This window comes from Ammospiza caudacuta, chromosome 11 (assembly GCF_027887145.1).
Source record: "Ammospiza caudacuta isolate bAmmCau1 chromosome 11, bAmmCau1.pri, whole genome shotgun sequence".
Classification (NCBI taxonomy): domain Eukaryota; kingdom Metazoa; phylum Chordata; class Aves; order Passeriformes; family Passerellidae; genus Ammospiza; species Ammospiza caudacuta.
Window position 1 is genome coordinate 21,037,638 of NC_080603.1, and position 22,527 is coordinate 21,060,164.

General features: G+C 43.4%; 1 protein-coding gene across 1 annotated transcript in view; it reads right to left on the reverse strand.

Annotated features, from left to right (window-relative positions):
- The window catches only part of USP13 (ubiquitin specific peptidase 13), a 50,159-nt gene extending 29,762 nt beyond the window's left edge, over positions 1–20,397 (reverse strand). Inside the window, exons 1-3 of the mRNA XM_058812042.1 lie at positions 20,241–20,397; positions 11,017–11,142; positions 6,912–6,972 (exon numbers count right to left, since the gene is read on the reverse strand). Coding sequence (XP_058668025.1) covers positions 6,912–6,972; positions 11,017–11,142; positions 20,241–20,393 — 340 coding nt within the window. The 5' untranslated portion in view covers positions 20,394–20,397. The remainder of the gene's footprint in view (positions 1–6,911; positions 6,973–11,016; positions 11,143–20,240) is intronic.
- Positions 20,398–22,527: the final 2,130 nt, after the last annotated feature.

A 22,527-nucleotide genomic window follows, 5' to 3' on the forward strand; every position in this document is an offset into this window, starting at 1 on the left:
GTGCTCTGGACATGGACTTAAAGCAAATGCAAGCCCCTTACAGAAACAGCAATGATATGGTTGCCTGTGTTCAAAATTCAGACACACACTGCAGCTCATCTGCCCACCCAGACAGCAGCCAAGCTGCAGAGACTCAGCGCTGCTGGCCTGACCTGCATCTGAACCAGTGATCCAGGCATGAAAGACAGAGGATCCTATTAGCAATCATCTGCAGTCATCTAAGGACTTGACAGGCTTAGCAGCACCAGCCTCCTGTGGCAATGGGCAGGGAAGGGAATTTCCTTTTTACTGCTCAGGCTTCATGCCATTCATACCAGCAGAAAAGCAGAAAACAGTGTCCCATCAGCATGGGACTCTTTCTGCCTGACACACCGATATGGCAGCGCCCACTTGTTATTTTAAAGGATGCACAAAGCTTCATAACAGTCCTGGAAACACCATGAGGATTCAAAACATCACTCTGAAGACAGTTTCTCAGGGTGCAGGTCCAGCACACAAGAGTGGAGTGGACTTCTAAGGTCACAGACTGAAATCTCTCCATACAAAGCAGGTGACCATATAAACTAATCCCTTTTAGGGACACTCAGAGGGACCCTTTTATGATGTCACCTGAAAACACCAGATCACCACTCATGTGTTTAAATCTTGGCTTGAGAGACATAGCTGTTAAGTTTGGTAAGAAATTGTACCTGCATTATATTTTCTGTGTCTGTGCAAGGGTCAGCAAGGCTAAGAAAGCATGAGGGCAGAAACAAAAAAAAGCAGATGACTGTGACTTTAGAAGGCAATGGAGCCCACACTAAATGTGGACAGAATTTGACCCTGAAGCCACTGGGCATCATGTGCAGTCTGCAGGTAGTTTATAGTGCAGAATTTTAGGGAGGACTAAGAGTAACTACAGAAAAGAGAAGCATGGTGAAATCTACATGAAAAAGGAACATATTTGATTAAAAATTACTCTACCACTAAAGATATGGAAAGCATGAACTTTCAAGCACTATACTTCATCCAAAGTTGTTTCTTGATCAAGGATGATCTTCCAAGATGCACTGTGAGTAGAAGGCAAATAAAAGGACTTTACTCAGTTCTGAGACTGAGCCACAAGACAACCAGCCAGTTTGTAATCCTTCCAAGGAGTGACACCTTGATGGTCAAGGCCCACAGGACACTGTTTCCCTTCCAGCAGAGTAACACCCTTCTGGTGCCTGCTGAGAGCCTCAGCTCAGCTCTTTGGCCACCAAAACCAAACATCCACAGATTGTCAGTGCTGTGTTGGGAGGGCAGGCAAAGCAAAGCAGCAGACACCTCAAAGCAGAGGCTCAACTGGCACTGATATTTTGGGTGAGTGGTCATTGCACCTCACAAGGCATCACTGAGCGATGGTGAGAATGTGCTGCTGCTGAAGTGACTGAAAACAGCAGCTGGGAGAGACACTACTGTAATGTAAACCAACCCAGCAGAGGGGAAGAGGAGGAGTGGATGTGTCCAGATCAGATTTAGACAAGTTACCAACTGACTGCACTAATAATAGGGGCATAAAAGACTCCAGACAGGACCCCCAAAGAGGATTTCCTGCGCATGTGGATGTGTCTGTGTGCGTGTGAAAGGGAATGCAAACGTGAAAATTGAATGAGGGTGTTGACTAGCAAGTCTACAACTGATTTTGAAACCCTAGAAAGACATCTTAGGAATCTGGGCTTGATCCTGCTCTCGCTGAAAGCAATGGACAAATTCATATTGACTTGGGAAACCTGGGTCTTTAAATCAAATTATTTCTTCCTGCCTCTAAATAATAGTGAATTGCAGCAGCAGCACTTTACAAACTATAAGCTACTCAGTTAATTTGTTTTCAGGCATTTGTTTTGTTTTACTCAGTTTTTTTTTTTTTATATTAACTTCATCAGATTAATTATAAAACAGAAGATTTTTTTAAAAATTTTTTTCCAGTCATAACATTTTCCTTTGCAAAAAAATTAAAAGGAAAACTTTCTACAAAGATCACTTAGCTGATTCACTACTTGTAAAGAACATTCAAATTGCTTGCTACATCTCCAATGCATTTTTATGTTGTTTCTACTACTAGGTAAGACCTCATCCCTTGCATTTCTAGGATAGTCACATGTTAAGCAAGCAAAATTAAATCATAAAAATTCAAATTCAGAACTGTTTTTGACAGCAGCATTAGACTGTGTTAATCTAGTCTAATTTTCACAGTTCTACCCAAACTAGCAAACTACTAAGAACCTGTTAGTGTAAGTATCTGCTCACCATCCTGCACTCAATTCAAGCATACATGGCAAAGCTAAAAAGCAACAATCAATCAGTTCTGCTGCTGCTGCAGGGAAATATGCACTATTTTACCGAGCTAAATTGCAGAAATATTGTCAGGAAATGCTTAAGTTCCCCTACATCCCAAGTTTTCATTCACAGATACAGATACTCTATTTCTGCTTACTCACATAAATATAAACTTTAACCACTCATGGTAAAAGCCCTCTTCAGAAGCTCTCCAAACAAAAACATCCTTACTGGAAACAGGGTTCTGCTCCTGGGAGAGACAAAGTGAAGCTGTGGTCAAATCCAGCACAGCCACTCTTAAGAGTGGTCTTTACACTTGGAAACAGTAGCCATGAGTCCATCCTCTGCCATCAGCAGGGAGGTGCCATCCAGGAAAAGCTCAGCAAGTTCACAAGTTCTCCCAGACTCTCCAAGTGGAAGTTTTCCTTTCCAAGGTGTCCTGAGACCCGCTGAGTGTCACAGATACTCTCCCCTGCAGCAATCACAGATCTGCTGACAGAGCTGTTCATCTGAGGACTTCAAAACACTTTTAATTGATGGTCTGAGTTAGTCCTGACTTTGCTCAAAACAGAGCTGCCAGAGCTTGCTGCAGTGGCAGATGATGCTCTGGGAACCAATCTGAGACAGGACATCTGTCTAGGGACAAGTTTTATGACAGTCACTCTGCCAGGTCTGTATAGTCAGGAGTCCAGGCTCTGGCATGGACCAACAGATGCTCAGGAGGGGGGAACCAGAATCAGGCAAAAATGGGGTGATTCCTCCCTCAATGCAGAGTTTAAATATCTGCCTGAGGTGTTTTGTTTGCTGGGGGGATGGAGAATGGCATTTGCTGGTTGGTTTTGGAGAAGGAAATAGGGGGAGATACTGTGTGTAGATGCAGTTTTGCTACTCAAAAGAGAGGTTTGCTTTATATTTATAAAGCAAAATGATAGAGAACAAAATATAAAGTGTTCCTTTACTGGTGTTCCTCTTAAATCTCCCACTGCTGCTGACAACTGAGCTGACATTTCAGAGAACCATTCACCCTATCTCTCTCTCAGAACCATCTCTCTGAGCAGCAACAGCAACTGGGACCACATCTCTGTGCACACACAGTCCAAGCACCTCTCTTGTACTCTTTGCACCTTTCAACTGCTTCATCTATTGTTTAGTTACTCAGTAACACCTTAAAAATCACTTTTAAATTTAACTCTAGGTAATTTTAAATCAACCAGCCAACTCAGTTTCTCCAGTTTTCAACTCCTTTCCAGACTATTTACATTGCATTATTCTTCATAATTAGAACATTCTGAAAGACTCTGCTGGCAACTCCTGGGATAATATAATAGAGGGGGACTCTACTCTACTGGTAATTATGGTAAAAATTGGACCTCCAATCCCTTCAGCACAAGAATCTTCCCCCTAATTCTGCTACCCCTTTTGATCAGAAGTTCATAAGGATGATCACAGTACACCCCATTGACTGAGTTTTTCTTATTCACACAAAAGGCACTAAGACAGACAGTCTGCTTTCAATATCACCCCAAATTCCCTGAAACACTGCACAGTCTGAGCTGAAGTTGTCATGTCCACACTGTCTAGCAACACCTAAACCAGCCAGATTAAAGGCAGTTCATACATTTCAATAAACAATTGAAAGCTGTTACGCTTCCTGATTACACAGAGCACTCACAGCAAACACTCTCCAGCTTTCTCCAAAGAAAACCAAACCAAAACATGCCCAGAACCCAATGCACATGTGCACGGCACACACACTTTGCCGTGAATCTTCCCATATTTAGGGAAAGATAAACATTGCAGCTGACTGGCCCAAGCAGCCTGTGTTTCTATTGCATTTACTAGATAGCAGCAGTGCTAGAAAGTAATCAGTGAGCATCCAAAAGATGTTTTCCTAATACTAAGGAGATTGAAAAGGTTTAGTATCTTTAATAGTTTTACATCAAAGAGGATTATAACAAGCAATGTAACAAATGCCCAAACTGGATTGACTTTGTACACAAAGCTTAAAGCTCTGGGCCTTCAGGGAATTATTGATAGATATGTAGGAACAGAGGGATGCTGGAGCTAGGCACTGATCCTTGTCTGGTTTTGTCTGCCAGGGCAAGCCCTACCTGGCAGGTCACATACTTGGTGTGATAAATACAGCCAGGATAAATTCACCACAGGCCAGCAATGTGCCCTTGTGTGCTCTAAGAAGGCCAGAGCTATCCTGGGGGCATTAAGAACAGTGGCCAGCAGATCAAAGGGAGATCATCCTCCTCCTCTGCTCTGCCCTGGTGGGGCTGCGCTTGGAGTATTCCATCAGTTCTGGGCTCCCCAGCCCAAGGCAGACAGGGAATGCAGAGGGTCCAGTGGGGGGCTACAAAGATAATTAGAGGACTGAAGAATCTCTCTAAAGGGGACAAGCTGGGCCTGTTCAGCCTGGAAAAGAGACTGAGAGGGGATGTTATCAGGGCAGAGAACATCTTCAGGGCAGCTGTCAAGAAGATGGAGCTGGATTCTCTCCAGCAGTGCCCAGTGACAGGACAAGGCACTAAAATATGGGAAGTTACATCTAAATATGAAAAAAATCTTCCTTACTTTGAGGATGGCAGAGCACTGGAACAGACTGCCAGGAGAGCTCATGGGGTGTCCTTCTCTGGAGATAATAAAATATGCCTGGATAGGATTGTGTGCATCCTGTTCTACATGAACCTGCTCCAGCAGGGGATTGGACTTGATGATCTCCAGAGGTCCCTTCCAACCCCAACCATTCTGTGACAGTGCCCAAGGTCACAAGGAGAAAGGCAGAATTAAAACAACCTCTTTAGATGAGATCAGCAGTTCTGAACCAATGAAAAATGTGTTGGATTAAGAGATAAGACACCAAATTTTGCTAACCACCTCTGCTGCTGTCACATGTGAAATGATCAAATCAGCTACCTCTCTGTGCTTTTGTTTCCCCAGCTGTGAACAAGGACAGGAACAATTCTTTGTTCTTTGCTTTAAGCATGGCCAAAACCAGCAACATCTGCTGATCCAAAGAAGTGGCCACAATGCATTTGGAAGCATGGAAGTACTGTCTCCAGGAACAGAGCAGACCTGACACCAGTTCACTCCCAGCCAGCAGGGGCTGCAATGAAGGCTGCCGTGAACAACAGACCAGATGAGATACATTTTCAAAAGTGCATTAGATTCCAGAAGTGCTAGATGAAACAGTGATAGATCCATGTCCTAAACCCACCCCAGTGAAACTGCACTGCCCTCAGGAGCTCCCTTGGAACTGCTGCTCAGGACCTGCTCAGAGGGAACAAAATGCTCATGCAGAAGGGTGGAATTTGAGGATTTCAATGTGGCACATCACAGACCCTCTGCTGGTACCCTTTGTGCTGGCACACCTCGGTGACAGGAACCTTCAGGTGTATGCAGAAGATGAGCAAGAACAAAATTTCAATGTGCTTTTGTACTTTGTATTTACACTCACATTGCTAACTAACACTGTGCAACCACTGCTGCACTGCAGCTTTGTTTCTGAACGAATTATTCTATAAGCATCCAGTGAAAATCATGATTTTCAATGTAAACTGGCAGTAAATGGCATTTAGAGCAGCATCTGTGATGTAAGAGTCTCTTCCTACAAGTTTAACTTTCTTATGACTCATGTTCAGTCTTTTTTCTTTGTCAGCCCTCCTTGCAAGACTTATTTACATTAACAACAACAATTTAATCAATCATAACCTGCAAAGAACTCTTAGGGACACATTTCATAGATCAAAGCAATTCCAGCAGAAGGTCACTCTATTGTTTCTCTTTAACCATAAGAGCTGGCAATTGTAAAGAAAACATTTCACCTTTTTGTTACCTGAAGAAAAATTCACTATTAATACAGAGACAATAAATAATAGATGAATTGGAGAAACACCACAAGCTGTGGGAGAAGAGAGAATCCAGGCTTTTGATCACATTCTCCTCATCCATATTTATGAGTCCCTCAGGTTTTCTGGGTAATCTGAATAAATGGATTTTGGATGATATGGGCATGGTAAGAAAACTGCTTTCCATGAAGCAAGGGAATAGAACTGTGGACATAACAGAATTAGAGATGCTCATGGTGTATGTGCAGTTGTGTTCTTTACAGGAGAGACCACAACATCACTGAAGAACATTTACCTGTGTAACAAGTTAAAAATGGTAACAACCCTTCCTATGACCAGCTGCTGAGCAGGACAGAGCCACACTGAGGCCCTAATAAATCTAAACATTAAGTATGGGCCAACATTCTAATAAAAGAGTGCTTTTTGGAAATTCCTGAGAGAGAGAATTGACAGAATTAGCTAAAAAGTGCCTTTCAAAGCCTAGGCTGTTTCAGAGTAGCCAGGGATCTATTTTACATTAAAATGTTTCATGTATATATAAACACATCTTTCATTATGTGCCAAAACAGTTAAGAATTACTTATTTGCCTGGAAAACCTTTAAAATCTAGAACCAGAAGTTAACAAGAAAACCAAAACAAACAGCAGGAAATGAAAACCCAAAAGGAGCCCCAGAGCCAGACACAATGGTGGGCAGAACCCAAGTCCACACGCAGACAGGGTCAGAAAAGGACTGTGTGAAAGCAGCTGCTCACAATACCCAAAAATAGCTTAGCATTCCTCCTTTTTGGTAAAGCTCCTCCAGATGCTCCTGGTACCTTCTGGAAAGAGAGAAAGAAACAATTAAAAATCCATCAATGAGAGAAGAGTAAATCTGCATCAACCCCTCCCATCAAGCCCCAGCCCTTGGTGAGCAGGGCTGTAAATGCTCTTTGCTCTCCTCTGACTCTGGCACTCATCAGTGCCCAGCACCCCATGGAGAGGGAGCCTCCACCTGAGTCCTTCACTCTTGGCTTGCTGGCATTGATCAGAAGGTGTCCCACAGCCACCAGGGGTGGCAGCTCTTCTGTCACCAAGGCAGAGACACCCAGCACCTCTCAAACCTCTCTCCACTAGATCCCCAACAGTATTTCTTAGTGACTAAAGCTGAGTTAGAGAGAAGAAAAGGTGATTATCTGCATAAAGGATTCAATCCTTCACAACTGATTCCAGTAGGACCACTTTGCTTTGATCTGTTAGTTAGGTTAATTTTCTTCTATCCAGAAAAAAAATGCCTTTTCCATCAGGATCTACACCTGCTTCCATTAATCCAAATTACCACCACGTTTTCTAAATATTAGAAAGTATGGAGGAAATTCGACAACACTCAAGCAATTGCTTACTGGGAGATTTGACTGTATTTTTTAATTTAAGCACCATTGCAGAAAACAGTAACTTCCAAATGAGTTTAAGTTTCATTACTTTTCCAGTTCAGAAAACCTCAGACTACAAGGGAAAACACAAGTAACTGAGGAAATGTCAAAGCCAGTGCACTCATTCCTTAAGCTGTTTATTAAACAGCACCATTAAATCAAATTAAATCAAAAAAGCCTCTGTGGCTACTTGGTGCCAACACGATGCATGATGTAGTGTGTAATGTTAGTGTAACTGGCAAGGTTGTTAGGCAACTTTTTTTTTTTTTTTGTTAATAATAATATTGGGATACAACAGGTGGAGAGAAAGCAGCCAAGAACCTGTCAGCCCACAGGGAAAGTTCATGCTTGCCTCTGCCCCTTCACAGGCAAAAGGGTCACATATTTTGGGTGGTTCCCTTCACCATGTAAACTAAAGCTTTGGCCTCAGCAAACTACTTTAATCATCAGTGGGGTCTTATACATCATAGGAAAATTTTCCATTCTTAGAAAGAGCAGATGCTGACAAACACCCCTTGGCTGCATTTAAGAACACAATCCATTATCCACATAGAAAAGCCCTAGGGAAAAGTCAGGCTTGCAACTCCAGCAGTTCAAATTAAAATAAAAATTCCTCAATGAACTGGAAAAAGCATGCAGAATATTTCTTTCTTTAATGCTACTGGAATTTAACAAGTGGAAAGGAAGTAGCCAGGAATCTATTTTAAATGTATTTTAAATCTTTTTTAAAAAGCAGCAGCAAGAAACAACATAACCCAATTGCAAATACATTATGAATAAATTACACATTCTCCAAGGATTATATTTGCAGAACTAAAAACAAAAAATGTTTTTTCCAATACTAGGAAACTCCAGTTGAATTCTGACGTCACCAAGTGTGATATTGTGAAAGTTATGAAGACTAGAGATTGCAAAGAGAAAGAATTCACATGGAGTGCTTATATTTAACTCAGGCTGACAATGATTTCAGCTTGATTTTTCCAAGTAAAAATACATCAGAATCAAAGCTGCTCAATACTCCTAAAACACCCACAACCTGACAGTCTTTTTCTTACCTTGTCAGAAATCACTGAAAACATTCTCCATTCACAAACCCTTTATTTTTTTCTAACAGATGTGACACACCCAACAAATGGGAGTGACATGAGGCATCAGCAGTGATACTAAATTCTATTTGTGATGCTCCTTGGACAAGGTGACAGTGCAGCCTGTTCTGCTGTGTCTCACTTTTTGTAACACCATCATCCCTGGATAGCATCCAGAAACCTCTCCCTGCAGGAAATCTTTGTGCTTCTCTGCCCAGGGTTTTCAACAGGGCTGAGGTATCACTACAGCACCAAGCTGAAGCTCTGCCTGGAAATGAACAGCAGCCAGGCAGTTGAATAAAGTCATGCACTACAAAGAGGCTGATTTAAAAATCCTGATGAATGTAATACTGTGGAAAAGGAAAAATAAAAATCAATTTGCTTTACTTAGCTAAGAAATTTACCAGGGGTGCTCCATAACTTGTGCCCATCTCTGATGATTCAGCAGAGGCCTCTGGTGCTGAGCTGCCATGGGCAGATGCTCCAGCTCCACTTGAGCCAGCAGGCTGAAGATGTGACCCTTATTTTCTAATTGAATTGTGACAAGACACACAAATGACATTTATTCCAAACATCTTGGGAAGCAACCTGGGATTTCTGCAGCAATGCAGTGCATTCTGCAAGGATGATGCCAAGGGAACCACAGGCAGGAATAGCAGCCTCACTATAAGAATCTTAAGATAGCACATCCAATGCCTTTGGCTTTACTGTATCCTACACCATTAAAAGCTTGGCTTCCAAAACCAAAACCACAATGTAGCATGTGCCAGACACTTCATTAAACACTTGATGTTTCACATTGCTCAAAGGAAAACATGGATGGCACTTAAGAAGCAAACAGTCATGGCAAAAAAAAAGAAATCCACAGCTAATATATGAGGAATCCTGGCTATGAGCCCTATTAGATTATGCAATATTCACCTGCACTGTGTAGCCAAACCCTGTTTCCTGCCACATGACCCAGAGAACCAGTGTGCTGCCACCTTCCAGCACAGAGCCAGCCCCTCTGCTGCATCATGATTCACCCAGAGAAAAACAGGAACCACTGAACTTCTTCAATCACAGGGATTTGCAACACCAAACAACAGTAGGGATATTTGTTTCTCCATTTTGGCGTTCTTCAGCCTAATCTTTACCAGGAAAAGAATTTTTGAGTTCTCATTTTAACCCCAGTTTACCTGAACTTATGGAAGAATGTTATGTACAAGGAAAGCTGACAGGATTTTTGCCCACCTGTCTCTAGATAGCATCTTTCAGGAGTGTTAAATTCAGTCAGAAGAACCACTGCTGAAACCAGAGTAGGCTCTGCAAAAACTCAGTTAACAGAGTGAAGGAAAATGTTGGTATTGCCCTTAGAAGGAAAGGCAATTCTAAAGTATAACAAACATCATTTACCATCTCATCTTGGAAGATATGCAATCCACCTCACTGTAATTCTGGGAAAATATGAACATTCCTCTACTGGCAATAAGGTAAGTGGTCAGGGCACTTTATGAAACTCAAGGCCTTCATCAGCCAGGGGAAGCACTGCTGGAGAGTGAGAAACAAGGATTCTAACCCACTCCAAGCAGCTCTTTTAAGCCCTCCAACTTGCCAACAGAGACAGCATATGGGAGAATGAGCTATAAGCAAACCCAGTGCCTTCCTTATAGCTCAGGTCAGAAGTAATTAAGAACCTTTTAAAGATGCCAGACAAACCACAGACAAGCAGAGGTTATACAGCACAGGCTATAAGTGACTGCTGATATGCAGTGATGGTATGGAAGAGCAGTGAACATGAGGCTGTATGTGCACACCCATGTGTGGGGAAAGGCTAAATGAGGGCCAGTGTGTGTCTCTAGAATCCAGCATTCATTTAAGCTAAGCTTAAGATCCCAGACCTGCTCAAGGTTTAACTGCACAGGAATCTTAGGATGAAAAGGAGTCCTTTCACCCTGAGATGAAGCCTCATATGAAAAATAGAAATCAGCAGCTTCCAGCCAAATCTGAGCCAAATCCAGTAATTCAATTATTACAGTAATTGTACACTTGAAAGGCAGGTTTCAGAAAATATTTAGCTATGTAAAATGTGCACATAACATGCAGACAATATGTACATGATATACAGAAATTAGAAGTGAAAAACATCAGTGGAAGTCAGGAAGGAATTGCCTTTAAGGTCTGACTCTTTAGGGCTTTTGATTCATCCCAGAACTGAAGCTGTAGGACTGGTTGGGATCCAAGCACCTGGATTTGATATCCAGCCCCAAATGTGAACGTGTGCATTTCAGTCAGCCAGGACTTGGTGTGTGTCTGAAATGCATTAGCCAGATGAGCACAGGAGCCAGGAGCACTGCTGGGGTGGCTCCTGGGAAGGCACAGGTCTCACCTGTCTCAGGTGCCGTTTCAGGTGCAGGTACACACACTGTCCCGTTTTGCGGTAATGCCGCTCGATGTGCTCCCTTCCAAATCCCAGAAACGTGTTCATGCACACGTAGAGACCTCCTTCTGAGTCCTGCAAGGAAAGGCACAAACACTTACAACAGGGAACGACCCAGCTCACAGAAAAAACCCCCAAGAATTGCAAATCCTTTCTGTTACCAGGCAAACACGTTAAATATGGCTTTCATAGCATATTATGGTGTTTACACCATCAGTCCCCTAAGAAACTTCTCCATCACATCACATATCATAACACATATCCCACAGCCTATAGAAACTTTTGAAATTAGTTACTTTGTAACTACAGATTAGTGAGTGTCCAAATTGGAACTCTAGAAGTTAGTCTTGAAAAATTCCACTTGAGTGCTCAACCCACAGAGGTTCATAGGCTCAGAAATTTGTAAAGCATAGAAATAAGCATAAGCATTTCTTTGAAATAGCAGAATTTCTTGTTTTTGATTGCAAGAACACCATTCCAAACCTGAAGCACAGCAGAGTTGATGGTCCAGGGACTCTGCCACAACTTCTTCAATTGATAACAATTTTGTCTGAGAAAAAAGATCTCAAGCAACCTCACAGCCCTTAAAACTAGCTAACACAACTTGACAAATGTTTTGTGTGCATTCTTCAGTATCGATCAGGGAACCTCTCCATTCATGCAATACAGAGCTTGGAGATAAGGGCATTAAAAGGGAATATGAAGATATATATATATATACTCCTAGTGCTGATCACAAATGCTGACATTTCAGTGATGTAAGCTGGCATCACTTTTTGCTCTCCTTAAAACTGATGCTGGCTGTTACCAGAGTCTTGCTCAATTTTAGCACCACTCTAGGATCTCTCCTACATCAGACTGCCAGGAGGACTTTCAGTCATCTGCTCATTGGTGTTGGATCAATTTTTCCAAGCCCTCTAACATGTATTGTTTTGAGTAGGTGGTGCAGAACAAAGATTGAGCCTTTCAGAAGCTCTGTGACCTTCCTTCTATTGTGAGCGTGTTGCAGAGCACAGAACATCTTGTGTTAAATTCCCCAAAGAACAACATGAACTACACTCCTTCACAGGCGCCTCAGAAGTAAATGATAAATATATATATGAAAGTAAGGATCATTATCTCCAGAAGCAAATCATGTTAGACACATACATGCTGCCTGCTCTTCTACCCTGCATTCCAAAATCCTTCTGCATTACTTCTTTCTGTGAGAAAGTCATGGATGTGTCCTCTACAAGAGGATCCTAGAGGTACTCAGTCTAAATAAAAACATACAGTGTTGTCACTCTAGGTCTCAGGAACTTGGTTTGAAGTTTTGTTTTCTTGGAGATCATTCTCTCATTTTCTGGAAGGAATCCAAGAGACCACTGAACCGTTTCTGAGGCAGCCTACGACAACAATCTGACACTTTCAGTATAGGAGCTAAATGTAGAGTCTGAGTAAGTTGGTTGTGGTTACTAACAAAACAGATGTTTCTCCAAGAGAGCACAGGCAGAGTGTTCTCTCCCACAGCTTGGAAAGAAGGGGACAGGCTGTTCAAAAGCCCAAAAGGTCAAAGTAAAACAGAAGCCTGTGTGAAAAAGACACCTTTGTAGATGGCTGAGTAAAGGATTAGGCCCCTGTTTGGTGCTCAAAAAACACTTGACTGTGATCTAAGACAAACATTGTGCTGGTTAATTTAACCCCACTGAGCAGACAAACAGTTCTGGAAGGAATGATATTTTACATCGTCTGTGGCATGTAAATCTTTGCATTTGACAATCATTTTAGATGTGTGTGAAAGTTTATGCTGGAGGAAGGCAGCTTATCTGAAGTACTGGAGACACTATTCTACACCAGAAAAGCATAACCTCTCCTGACAGACAAAACCAGGAACTTTTAGCTGGGTATTTTCCCTCCTCATTCTTGCTTGAGGATGCAGCAGACATGTAGTGTGAAGTTCAGGATCAAGCAATGTATAAACATTCTCTTCCCTTATCACTCCAGTCTAAAGGCACTGCTGGGGCAAAAGCTTGTACTTGGTCAATCTCCATCACTGCCCACTCAGGAGCAGGTCAGCCTTCTCACCTTCTAAGCAGAAGGCAAAGGGATTGCTCCTCACTGCATTTCTGCCTGTTCTTGGCTGCCAAGGTGCCCATAGCATGCCAGGTGCTTAATTCAGAGAGGGAAACATTCAGCTCATTCTGCACTGCTCATGGCGCCAGACACCAACAGCTTCCAAACACCCCCAACCTGATCAGGACTGAACTAATGACTTTCATCCCATTACCAGCCCTCACCAACCATTTAGATCCCTCAGGGAAATTTAGGGTTTAGCAATTTCAGCTCCTGCTGCGGCTCAGACAACAATGACTTTGCACAAACACGAGGGCTGTGGTGATCTCCTAACGTGGCAAAGAGTTGCACACTCAGGGACAGTGCCTCATGCACAGGTGTTTGCATTAGATCCTCTGGAACAATGGCAAAATTTGCTAAGACAATATCACAGAAGAGAGCAAAATGGCACCTGGAGTCTCCACCAGTCTCCACGAATGAAAAGGTGATCCATCCTGTCTTATATAAAATAAAAGGTACCACTTATGATACAGGATCACTGTCTTTGTGTACTCTATCATGGTTTCCATTAGAGTGTTTCTCTACAAAATTCATGCCCACACAGAACTGCTACAGGCTCTGCTCAGGGTGTCTGTTCACCAGAAATCACCATAAATTAATCTGGCTGTGGTCACAAGAGTCTTCCTGTATAATTCCAATCCAATCTTTAATATATTTGAAAAAGTTACAGGACCATCCCTGTAAATCCCTAACACACACACATTGCACTGGATCCCACAATAGTCTAACTAAATTACACATATTTTATTTCAAGACAGGCTGAAAAAGAACAGCAGATGTTTTGGCACTTAATATTCATCTCGACAAGAAATAATAATTTACAATGAAGAGTAAAAAGAAAGCCTGTCTCTCTGTCATATACCAGTACTACCTACATTGAAACAAGGAGAAAAAAAACCCACCAGCAAACCCAGACAACCAGCTGAACACAACAGGACAAAGAGATGGCTCCAGCAAACAAAAATTCATTTTTAAGTTTCCACTGCAGTAAATGTAGTTACTTCTAGGGTGATGGCACCAACACAAAAAATGTGTGCTAAGGCCAAGAATATATCTAGTCACATTCAAAAGAAATGTGGGATATGAACAGTGGTGTGAAAACTGCCCTTTGTCACCCAAAGGTGACAGGAAAGTAATGGTGACTAAAAGAAAGCATAAGGTAAATTGGGCATCCAGTAAAAAAAAGAATCAGAGGGAGATGCAGAATAAGGAAGGGAAGGACAGTGACATATGCAAACATTGAAGTCAAAATACACACAAGCAGTGAAGAGGAGCCAGGTACTACTGGAAGTGGTGAGAGATGAGAGATGGGAAGAGAAGAGCTGGGCTGGGTAGAGAAAGAAAGGACAAAGGATGTGGAAGTAGGAAATAAATTACAGGGCCCAGTGATTGGACTGTTAACTTGAAGTGCAAAAGAAATCCTTCCCCTGCTCTGCCTTTACAAAAGCACTGTAAAGCACTGGATATTTCACCAAAAGCAAATTCACAATTGCTTTACAAAGATTCCTGGTACTTCTGTTGTAGCTCCTGAATGGGCACATGAACAAGGCCAACCCAGTACAGCACTTACAACATTTCCTGGGAAGAAAAAAGCTGTATGGGCCAGCCAGCCACTAAACCAAACCCAAACCTCCACTCAAAGAGGTGCACGGACTGCTCACACCCACCTATAAATCACAGCTGGGCTCCAGAGCAGTGCTATGAGTTCCAAAGCTGTGTCTTGGACAAGTGACACGCACAGGCAGGATCAAAGCTTCACAGCTAGTGAGCAAATACAATGGCAAAACCAGTGCTGGGTCAGGAGTACTTCTAACCTGCAACCAGGAATAGAGAACTTCCACCCATCCCTCCCCACTGTTTGGGGCAGCTTATCCAGGTGAGGCTGTGTGAGCCCCTGGCAGGGGTGCCTGAGATCCACCAGGGCTGATTGCCAAACTCCAGCCCAGTTCTGCAGCCCAGCAGCACCACCTGAGATGTGGGGATTCTGCTTTGTGCAGAACCCTGGCTGTACAGCTCTGTTGGTCACAAAAACACTGCTGTGCTTCCAGAACAGAAAATCTGGGGAGAAGAGCTGAGAGGAAAACTGATGGTTCCACAGCAGAGCTCCAGCATTCATCTGCATTTCTGTATTTATCTTCTGACACTCTGGGTACCTCAGAATTCAGGTCTCTCTGCTATCCAAAATATTCCTGTCCAGCACCACTCTGGGTAACAGGACGGTCAGTGACACATAAAGAGGAAAGGGCTAGTAAGATCCAAATTTAAATCAACTCCAAGGAAATGCACAATGCACACACACACTGGTTGTTCTCCCAAGCACCATAGTTATTTCTCATGTGTGAGCCACTGCAGGCACAACTTCTGCTGATGTTACCACTCACCAACTTCAGAAGAGCAGTGAGTTAACTGATGTGAACCAGCTGAGTGTCCTGGTGCACTTCCAGCCAGCAAAACACCTGCCCATGTGACAGCTTTGGCATGTCCCTGTCAAGCAGCAGTACCACACTGCTCTGACTCTTCAGGTGATCACCCACCACCCAGCAATTGATTGCCTCACTAACTGGAGGTCATTTAGCAGCTAGGCCAAAATCCTCATCTGGAGTACTCTGTCTGGGGGTGTTCAGTCCCCATGTTTCTCTGCTGCTCTCATTCCATCAACAGAAACAAGATCCAAGCCTACCCCTCACAGACATGGGCCTCAGCGACTTCCTGATTTTCCTCAAGGAACATTGACCAAAGGAGCTGCCAGACAGGAGGTGCTTATTTCTAGAATGTTTTATGCAACACAATCACCAATATCCCTTACACACTGCAGTCTCTCAAGGATTTCAGTCTCAACTGCACAACCAACAGCAGAGCATCAGCTCAGCTCAGACTTTGGGAATTGTCCCAACATAACCATTACAGAGTTCCCAAGCCACAAAAATGAAGTCAGCAAGATTCACAAAGGAAGCTGTTGTCAGCAGCAAGGTTTTCCAGCAGAGCAAAGCCAAACTTTCAGCTGCTCAAACAAACACAGTCCTGCACTCTACAGAGCCAGCCTGCCTGGTGCTGTCACCGTGTCGGGCTCATGGGCTGTGCTGGGGCTGTCACCAATGCCTTTGTGGGGAAGGTGTCAGGGCACAGCCACATGCAGCATCCATAGCTCACATTAAACCACTTTTATGCTCCAGTTTGTATCCCTTTTCCAGCTGTTGTCTCTCCCCCAGATGTGTCACTCTCACAGCCAATCACTGTGACAGGAATGGAGAGAATGGCATGGAGCTGTCTCAGGGGAGGTTTGGGGTGGATATGAAAAGGTTTTTCATCCAGAGGGTGGTTGGACACTGGAACAGCTCCCCAGGGAAGTCACAGCACCAAGCCTGACAGAGCTGAAGAAGTGCTTGGACATAGTGGGATTGCTGGGCCAGGAGTTGGGGATCCTCATGGGTCTTGTCCAACTCAGCATATTCTATGACTCTACAATTCTGTGATAAATGAAATGATCAGAGGTTTTTGAGACCAAGATCACATTAAAAGGCAGAATTTCCAAAGCTGAGTATTATACTTCTAGAAAAAATAATGGTACAACAAAAGATTATTTAATGCAACCTTCATATTGTCTGCATTCTACTGAACACAAGTCAGGCTCATCCATCAAAAGAGGAATAGACATCACAGTGGAAAAAATAGGAGAGAGGAAACCTACAGCACAATGTTGGAGTGGTGGAAAAAGTCACCAGGAGGCATGACTGCACCTCAGATCTGAATAATGAGTGGTGCAGGACTTTCTCAGCCAAGTTGCAGGGAGGTGGTTGGCTCCCACAGCTGCTGGGTCAGTCCCTGAAGGAAGCAATACTCAACATTAGGCCAGGTTTGTGCTTTGTAGGCAAACTGCCTTCCCTCAATTCCTGTACAAAGGAAGGGCTAACTGGAGTAGGAGCCCTCACCAGAGAAACACAGTTTTTCTAGAAGACACCAAAAAATCTCAAAAAGTAATTAAAATGTAAATCATAAATGGCATATTTTCTCATTTTATAAGCCAAGAAAACTAAAAAAGTGTCACTAGGTTTCTTAAGTGCAAAGAAATTTGCCTCCTGCTCCTGCCAGCTTTCCAGGGACCAACACCAGTATGTTCCACTGGAAGAAGGCCAGATCTAAATACATTAATTTCTCATCTGTTTATATTTCCAACAATACCACCTTTCTGACAAGATCACCACGATACAGTTAATCCACGTGGAACAAACACACTAAACAGCCACTTGTACTTCCAGCTCTCACTTCTGAAGTCTCCCAGCTAATGACTCTCACTGTAGCACAAAGGTGACATTGTTCTCAGATCTTCATCCAAGGAAGATTTACACCTCATGGAAAAGGAACCTCAACCAGTTTTGAGAACAATCAGTGAAGCTGCCTGTATCCACTGGAAGATGCACTACTCAAACCCAGGGAAGATGACACAACTGACAGAGGGACAAACAGGGCTGCAAAAACCACATTAAGCTTTGGAAGTAGAGGAGGGAGCTATTCACTCCGAGCACCTCATTTTCCTTGGCACCTCCTGGCAGGAAAAGCTCTGATTTTGACCATTCCACTCTGCTTGGTCCTTGCAAATTTGCTGCAGCATCTTTCTCTACAATAATAACATTACTCTGTACCCCAACACTCCCAGGACTGATGGTTTTCAGTGTATTTTAAAGATCACAACAATCCCTGCAGGAAAAGGATTAATATACAGTTAACACAGCTAAAGACACTTGACTGTAGAGCTGCTGCCTGGCCACGTATGACGTGACATGCTGAAGTTAAACTGTAGCAAGGAGCATATTTTAAAGTGGCAAAATGAGATGATGTGAGGAAATACTGAGAAATATTCTTACAAGAGAAAAAACTTCCTCCAGCAAAAAGGCAATCTGGAATTTTAGCATGGCTAACAAAACCAAGAATCGTTTGGGTTTTTTTAATTCTTGAACATTGTAACAGGACCAACAGTGTTACACCTTAAGAGGAAGGTATCTCAAAAGGAAGAGGCTCATTTAGGCAATACATTGATAACCTAAGAAAGTAAGTTACAAAATCAACCTACTACAAAACATAACCATCTCTCTTCAGCCAAGAAACAACCTGTGTGTATCCTTTCACTTTCCTTCTGAATGAAATACTGCAAGAACACAGCTTTGCTATTTCAATTTGTAAATTACAGTGTTTTATCCAAGAAATCACACATTACATATGCCCCTTAGAATTTCCATCCTACAAACAATATCCAAGTACCTATTAGATTATATGGAAATTTAAAATAAAATCTGAGGCAAATCTTTCACTCAGCTAAGCAGAGGAGTGGTATGGGCTGAAAAGCTGTGGGAAACAACAGAAACTGGGACTGCTTTTATTTTCACTGGTACTGACAAGCCTTTTGCCCAGTGAATGCCCATAACACAATTTAGACAATAAGTTTTTACATTGGAGGGTAACGTTTTCCTAAATCTGAAATCTCTTCCAGATAATATCAGAAGTATGAAAATTGTTTTAGTTAAAAAAATAATCATACATGCTGATTTCCACTCCTTTTGCTACTTTTATCCATAGTTTCTGTTAAGTTTGCCTCAAATGTTTTATGTTTTGTTCAAACATATTGTTTAGCTAAACACAGCTTTTTCTGTGTTCAGTTGAGGCTTGTTGCAGGGGATGGTGATTGATTGGTTTTTACTCTGTAGTAGTATTTTACATCCCTCCTTACCTGTTAACAGAAATTTTTATAAACCATAATATCGAAGAAGCCTGAAAGTGTTACTAAAAACATCAACCATGTGTTCACCCAAGCAGAAATCTGAAGGAAAGAATGTGGTGTATTGATTTTCCCCCGCCAAAACCTCCTTAAGTATATAATGCAATTATCGCCTCTGCGGCGGAGTCCGATTTGGCAGTTCTAATCAGCCCAGCTCCCAGTACAGTCAGGGCTGCTGGGTGACACTTGAGATCTGAAGAGTGTGGGTAAAAATAACCTCTGTTCAACAAGACATGACGAACACCAGACAACTGAGTCACCTTTAAAATCAAGCCTGATTTTCTGTATTAAGAGGAATTATCAAAAAGAGGGGGAATTATCAAAAAAAAGGGAATGAAGAAATCAAAGAATGCACCTGAAAGGTATCTTTTAATGAATAATCTGTACTGCAATGAGCTTCCTTCTGATTGGTGCCACTGACATTAACATCAACATATAGTGCTCAATCACCTTTGGGAAACATCAGTTTCCTGTGGAGAAGCAACTTTTAATAAAATTTTCAACCTCTTTTGATAAAGTCTAATTTCCAAGCACCTGTTTCTTACAAAGCACTGCCCATTTCTGAAGGCTTCCAGTATTAGTAGTGAAGTTTAAACTGAGTCAGGCCCCAGATCTGCCATGGAACACATGCAATCTGCAGATGCTGGTGGAAATAACACCAGAGGAAGTTTACTGCACATGAAACATTCATCCAACAGCAAGTGAACCAAGCTGGTGGGGAAACACTACAAGTCCATTGAAGTTCAGTGATGTAACTGAAACCCTTGGGGAGAAAGTGTTTCAGGGCAACTTTCACGCTGATTTTCAGGATGAGCCTTCACCTTGGAAGGTTTCTCTGAAAATTTTGAATAGAACGAGCACAGAGGCAGTAGGAAAGCAAAATAATTGACATCTGCTCGCCAAAATAAACCAAGGAGAAGGCCATTACTCTCCCTTTTCAACTAGCTCGGTGTGAAAGCAAAAGCAGCGCTCCGGGTGGAGCAGACAGACCCCGACAAGCAGAGCAAGCAGCGAAGCCTCCCCAAAACCACAAAATCCCCGTGTCCAAGCAACCACCTCAGAGCGCCTCGAAGGAGGGAAATAAACAAACAAACGCAGGAAGGACGATGTGCGGGAGCGCCGCGACCCCGGGCCGGCAGCAGCGTTGGGCTCGGGCCCGCGGCAGGTGGAGGGAGGGCCGGGGGCCGCTCGGCAGCCTGAGGGGAGGCAGCGGCCCGGGGAGCGTGCGAGGGGCTGCGGCGGGGAGGGGCAGGGGCCGCGGCGGCAGCCGGGGGTGGATCGCTGCACTCACGGGCGAGTCGTAGGAGAAGGCACATTCCGTCTTGAAGACCCGGTCCCCTGACTTGGGCACCCGGATCGTGGGCATGTAGGGGACGAGCAGCTCGCCCAGGTCCCCGGCGGCCATCGGCGCATCGCCGCCGCGGAAGAGCGCGGCCCGCTGCATCCTCCTTCCCTCCCTTCCCTTCCCTTCCCTCCCGGCTGCCCTCCCGCCCTCGCTCCCGGCCGCCCGCCCTCCCTGCCGAGCCGCTCTGCGCGGGCGATGGAGGCGGCGGGCAGCCGGGCCCGGGGCAGGGCGGCGGCGGGAGCCGGGCCCGAGGGAGGGCAGGGGGAGGGAAGATGCTATTTTTAATCCAATGGCAGCGGCGGCGGCACCAGCTGCGGCGGCGGCACTCGGGGGTCCCGGCGGGGGCGGGCGAGGGGCAGGGCAGCGGGGCGGGATCGCCTCCGGGGCCCCGCGTCTCCCCGAAAACCTTCGCTCCCAGCGGGGCGGCACGGAGGCTCGGTGCCTGGTGTGACCGGGTAGCCCGGGTAAGGTTTCCCTCTCACCGGTAACACTTTTTTATACGCTCTGTTATTTATTTTTAAGCTTTTAAAGACTACATGAATATATCTATATATCTATATATAGATATAGATATATAGATCTATATATGTGTATATATATATACACATATATGTGTGTGCATATATATATGTGTGTGTATATATATATATGTATATATGTAAGTGTATATGTGTATCTATATATCTGTGTATGTATATACGTTTGTATAAAATCCACACAGTAAAAAAAAATCTCCTCTGTATTTTCATTCTCAGCCCCTCATTGCGGTACAGGTGGCTCTGGCAGGTCCCACCAGTGCTGACAGCTGGGATGTCCCCCCCTTCCAGAAGAAGAGGTCGGTGTGGGAATGCCCAGCCTGGGATGCCCAAAAAGCCTGTGGCAGTGCCAGGAGCCAGCCCCCAATTTCATGGCTTCAGGGGGAGTAGCTTTACCTTATAATGCCCTTTTTTGGCCTTTGCTGTGTTTCTCTCTGCTCTTCACTTTGAAAGAATAATGTCAGAGAAGAGAGAAATAAGAGTGATCTTTGTAGGGAAAAAAAATTGCTGCTGTTTTCAAGCAGTAAGTAAGAACACTACATATGCCTGGCAGCAACAGCATTAAAGAAATGATCAGTCCATGTAAAATGAAGATGCATAGAGCAGATGAGTTGCCTTCTACCCATCATCCACAATATATCCAAGGACTCATTGATCACTTCCAAGGAGGTGATGTGACCTTTGCTAGAACCACCTTTTACCTCAAAATTAAAATTTTCAAAAGGTGGTTCTAGGAAAATATCAAAAACAAAATTGAAAAATATTTGTACCCAGCTATGAGTAGGCTGTGAGGATGAGCAGGGTAGCACAGTGTTCTCAGCGATTTTCACTGCTGAAAAATCCAGTGTTGAGAACAATGTGAAACACTGAGGGCAGAATGTGATGTCCATGGAGACTTGCTGAAAAACAGACATTACATCAGACTTGTGAGCATCATTGGATGCTGGATAGAAAACACTAATGTAGGGTCAGACAGGTTTATTTTACCTGAGGAGACTTTGTGCTTTTTTAATGGCTTCTCTTATTAATAACTCAGCATTTATAAACAATGAGAGACATAAGACATATGAGCCATCTAACCTGAAAGACTGATTCTATCAGAAAGGGCAAGCAAAGCACTGATAGAAAATCAATGTCTTTCTAATGTCTGGCAGTGCCAGGAAATAGCAAACAAGGCAGGTTTTGCTTAAAATAGTCCATGCAGTCTTGCCTAATATAAAAATATAGAGTTTTAAGTTTCAAATCACTAGATGATATGGGTTTAGTTTGGGCTTATTTCCTTTTAAAAGTGAGGATTTTGAACACAGACAGATAATTTAGAGTCACAAACTGTAAGAGGCACTTTCCATCACTTGAGAAATTTAAAGTAGAGTACCATGGCCTGTAGACCCTGAGGAAACACATCCCTCTAGTGGCAAAAGCTTGCCAGGTGATGAGAGAACTCTATTCCCTAGGGAGTTGCCAGAAGTGGTGTGGAAGAACTGCTGCACAGTTCTGAAAATGCATGGCAGGTATATGTGAAGGTACTTTCCTACTTAGTTTATCTCCCACCAATTACCTGACACAAAGCACTGAGAAAGAAAAATCCCTTAGCTCCTTGTATCTTTCACTTAAAACTATAAACATTAGAAATCACAAAATGAAAACTAGTATTACCAACTTGTTTCATGTACATATGTTCTGAAGGAAAGGAGTGA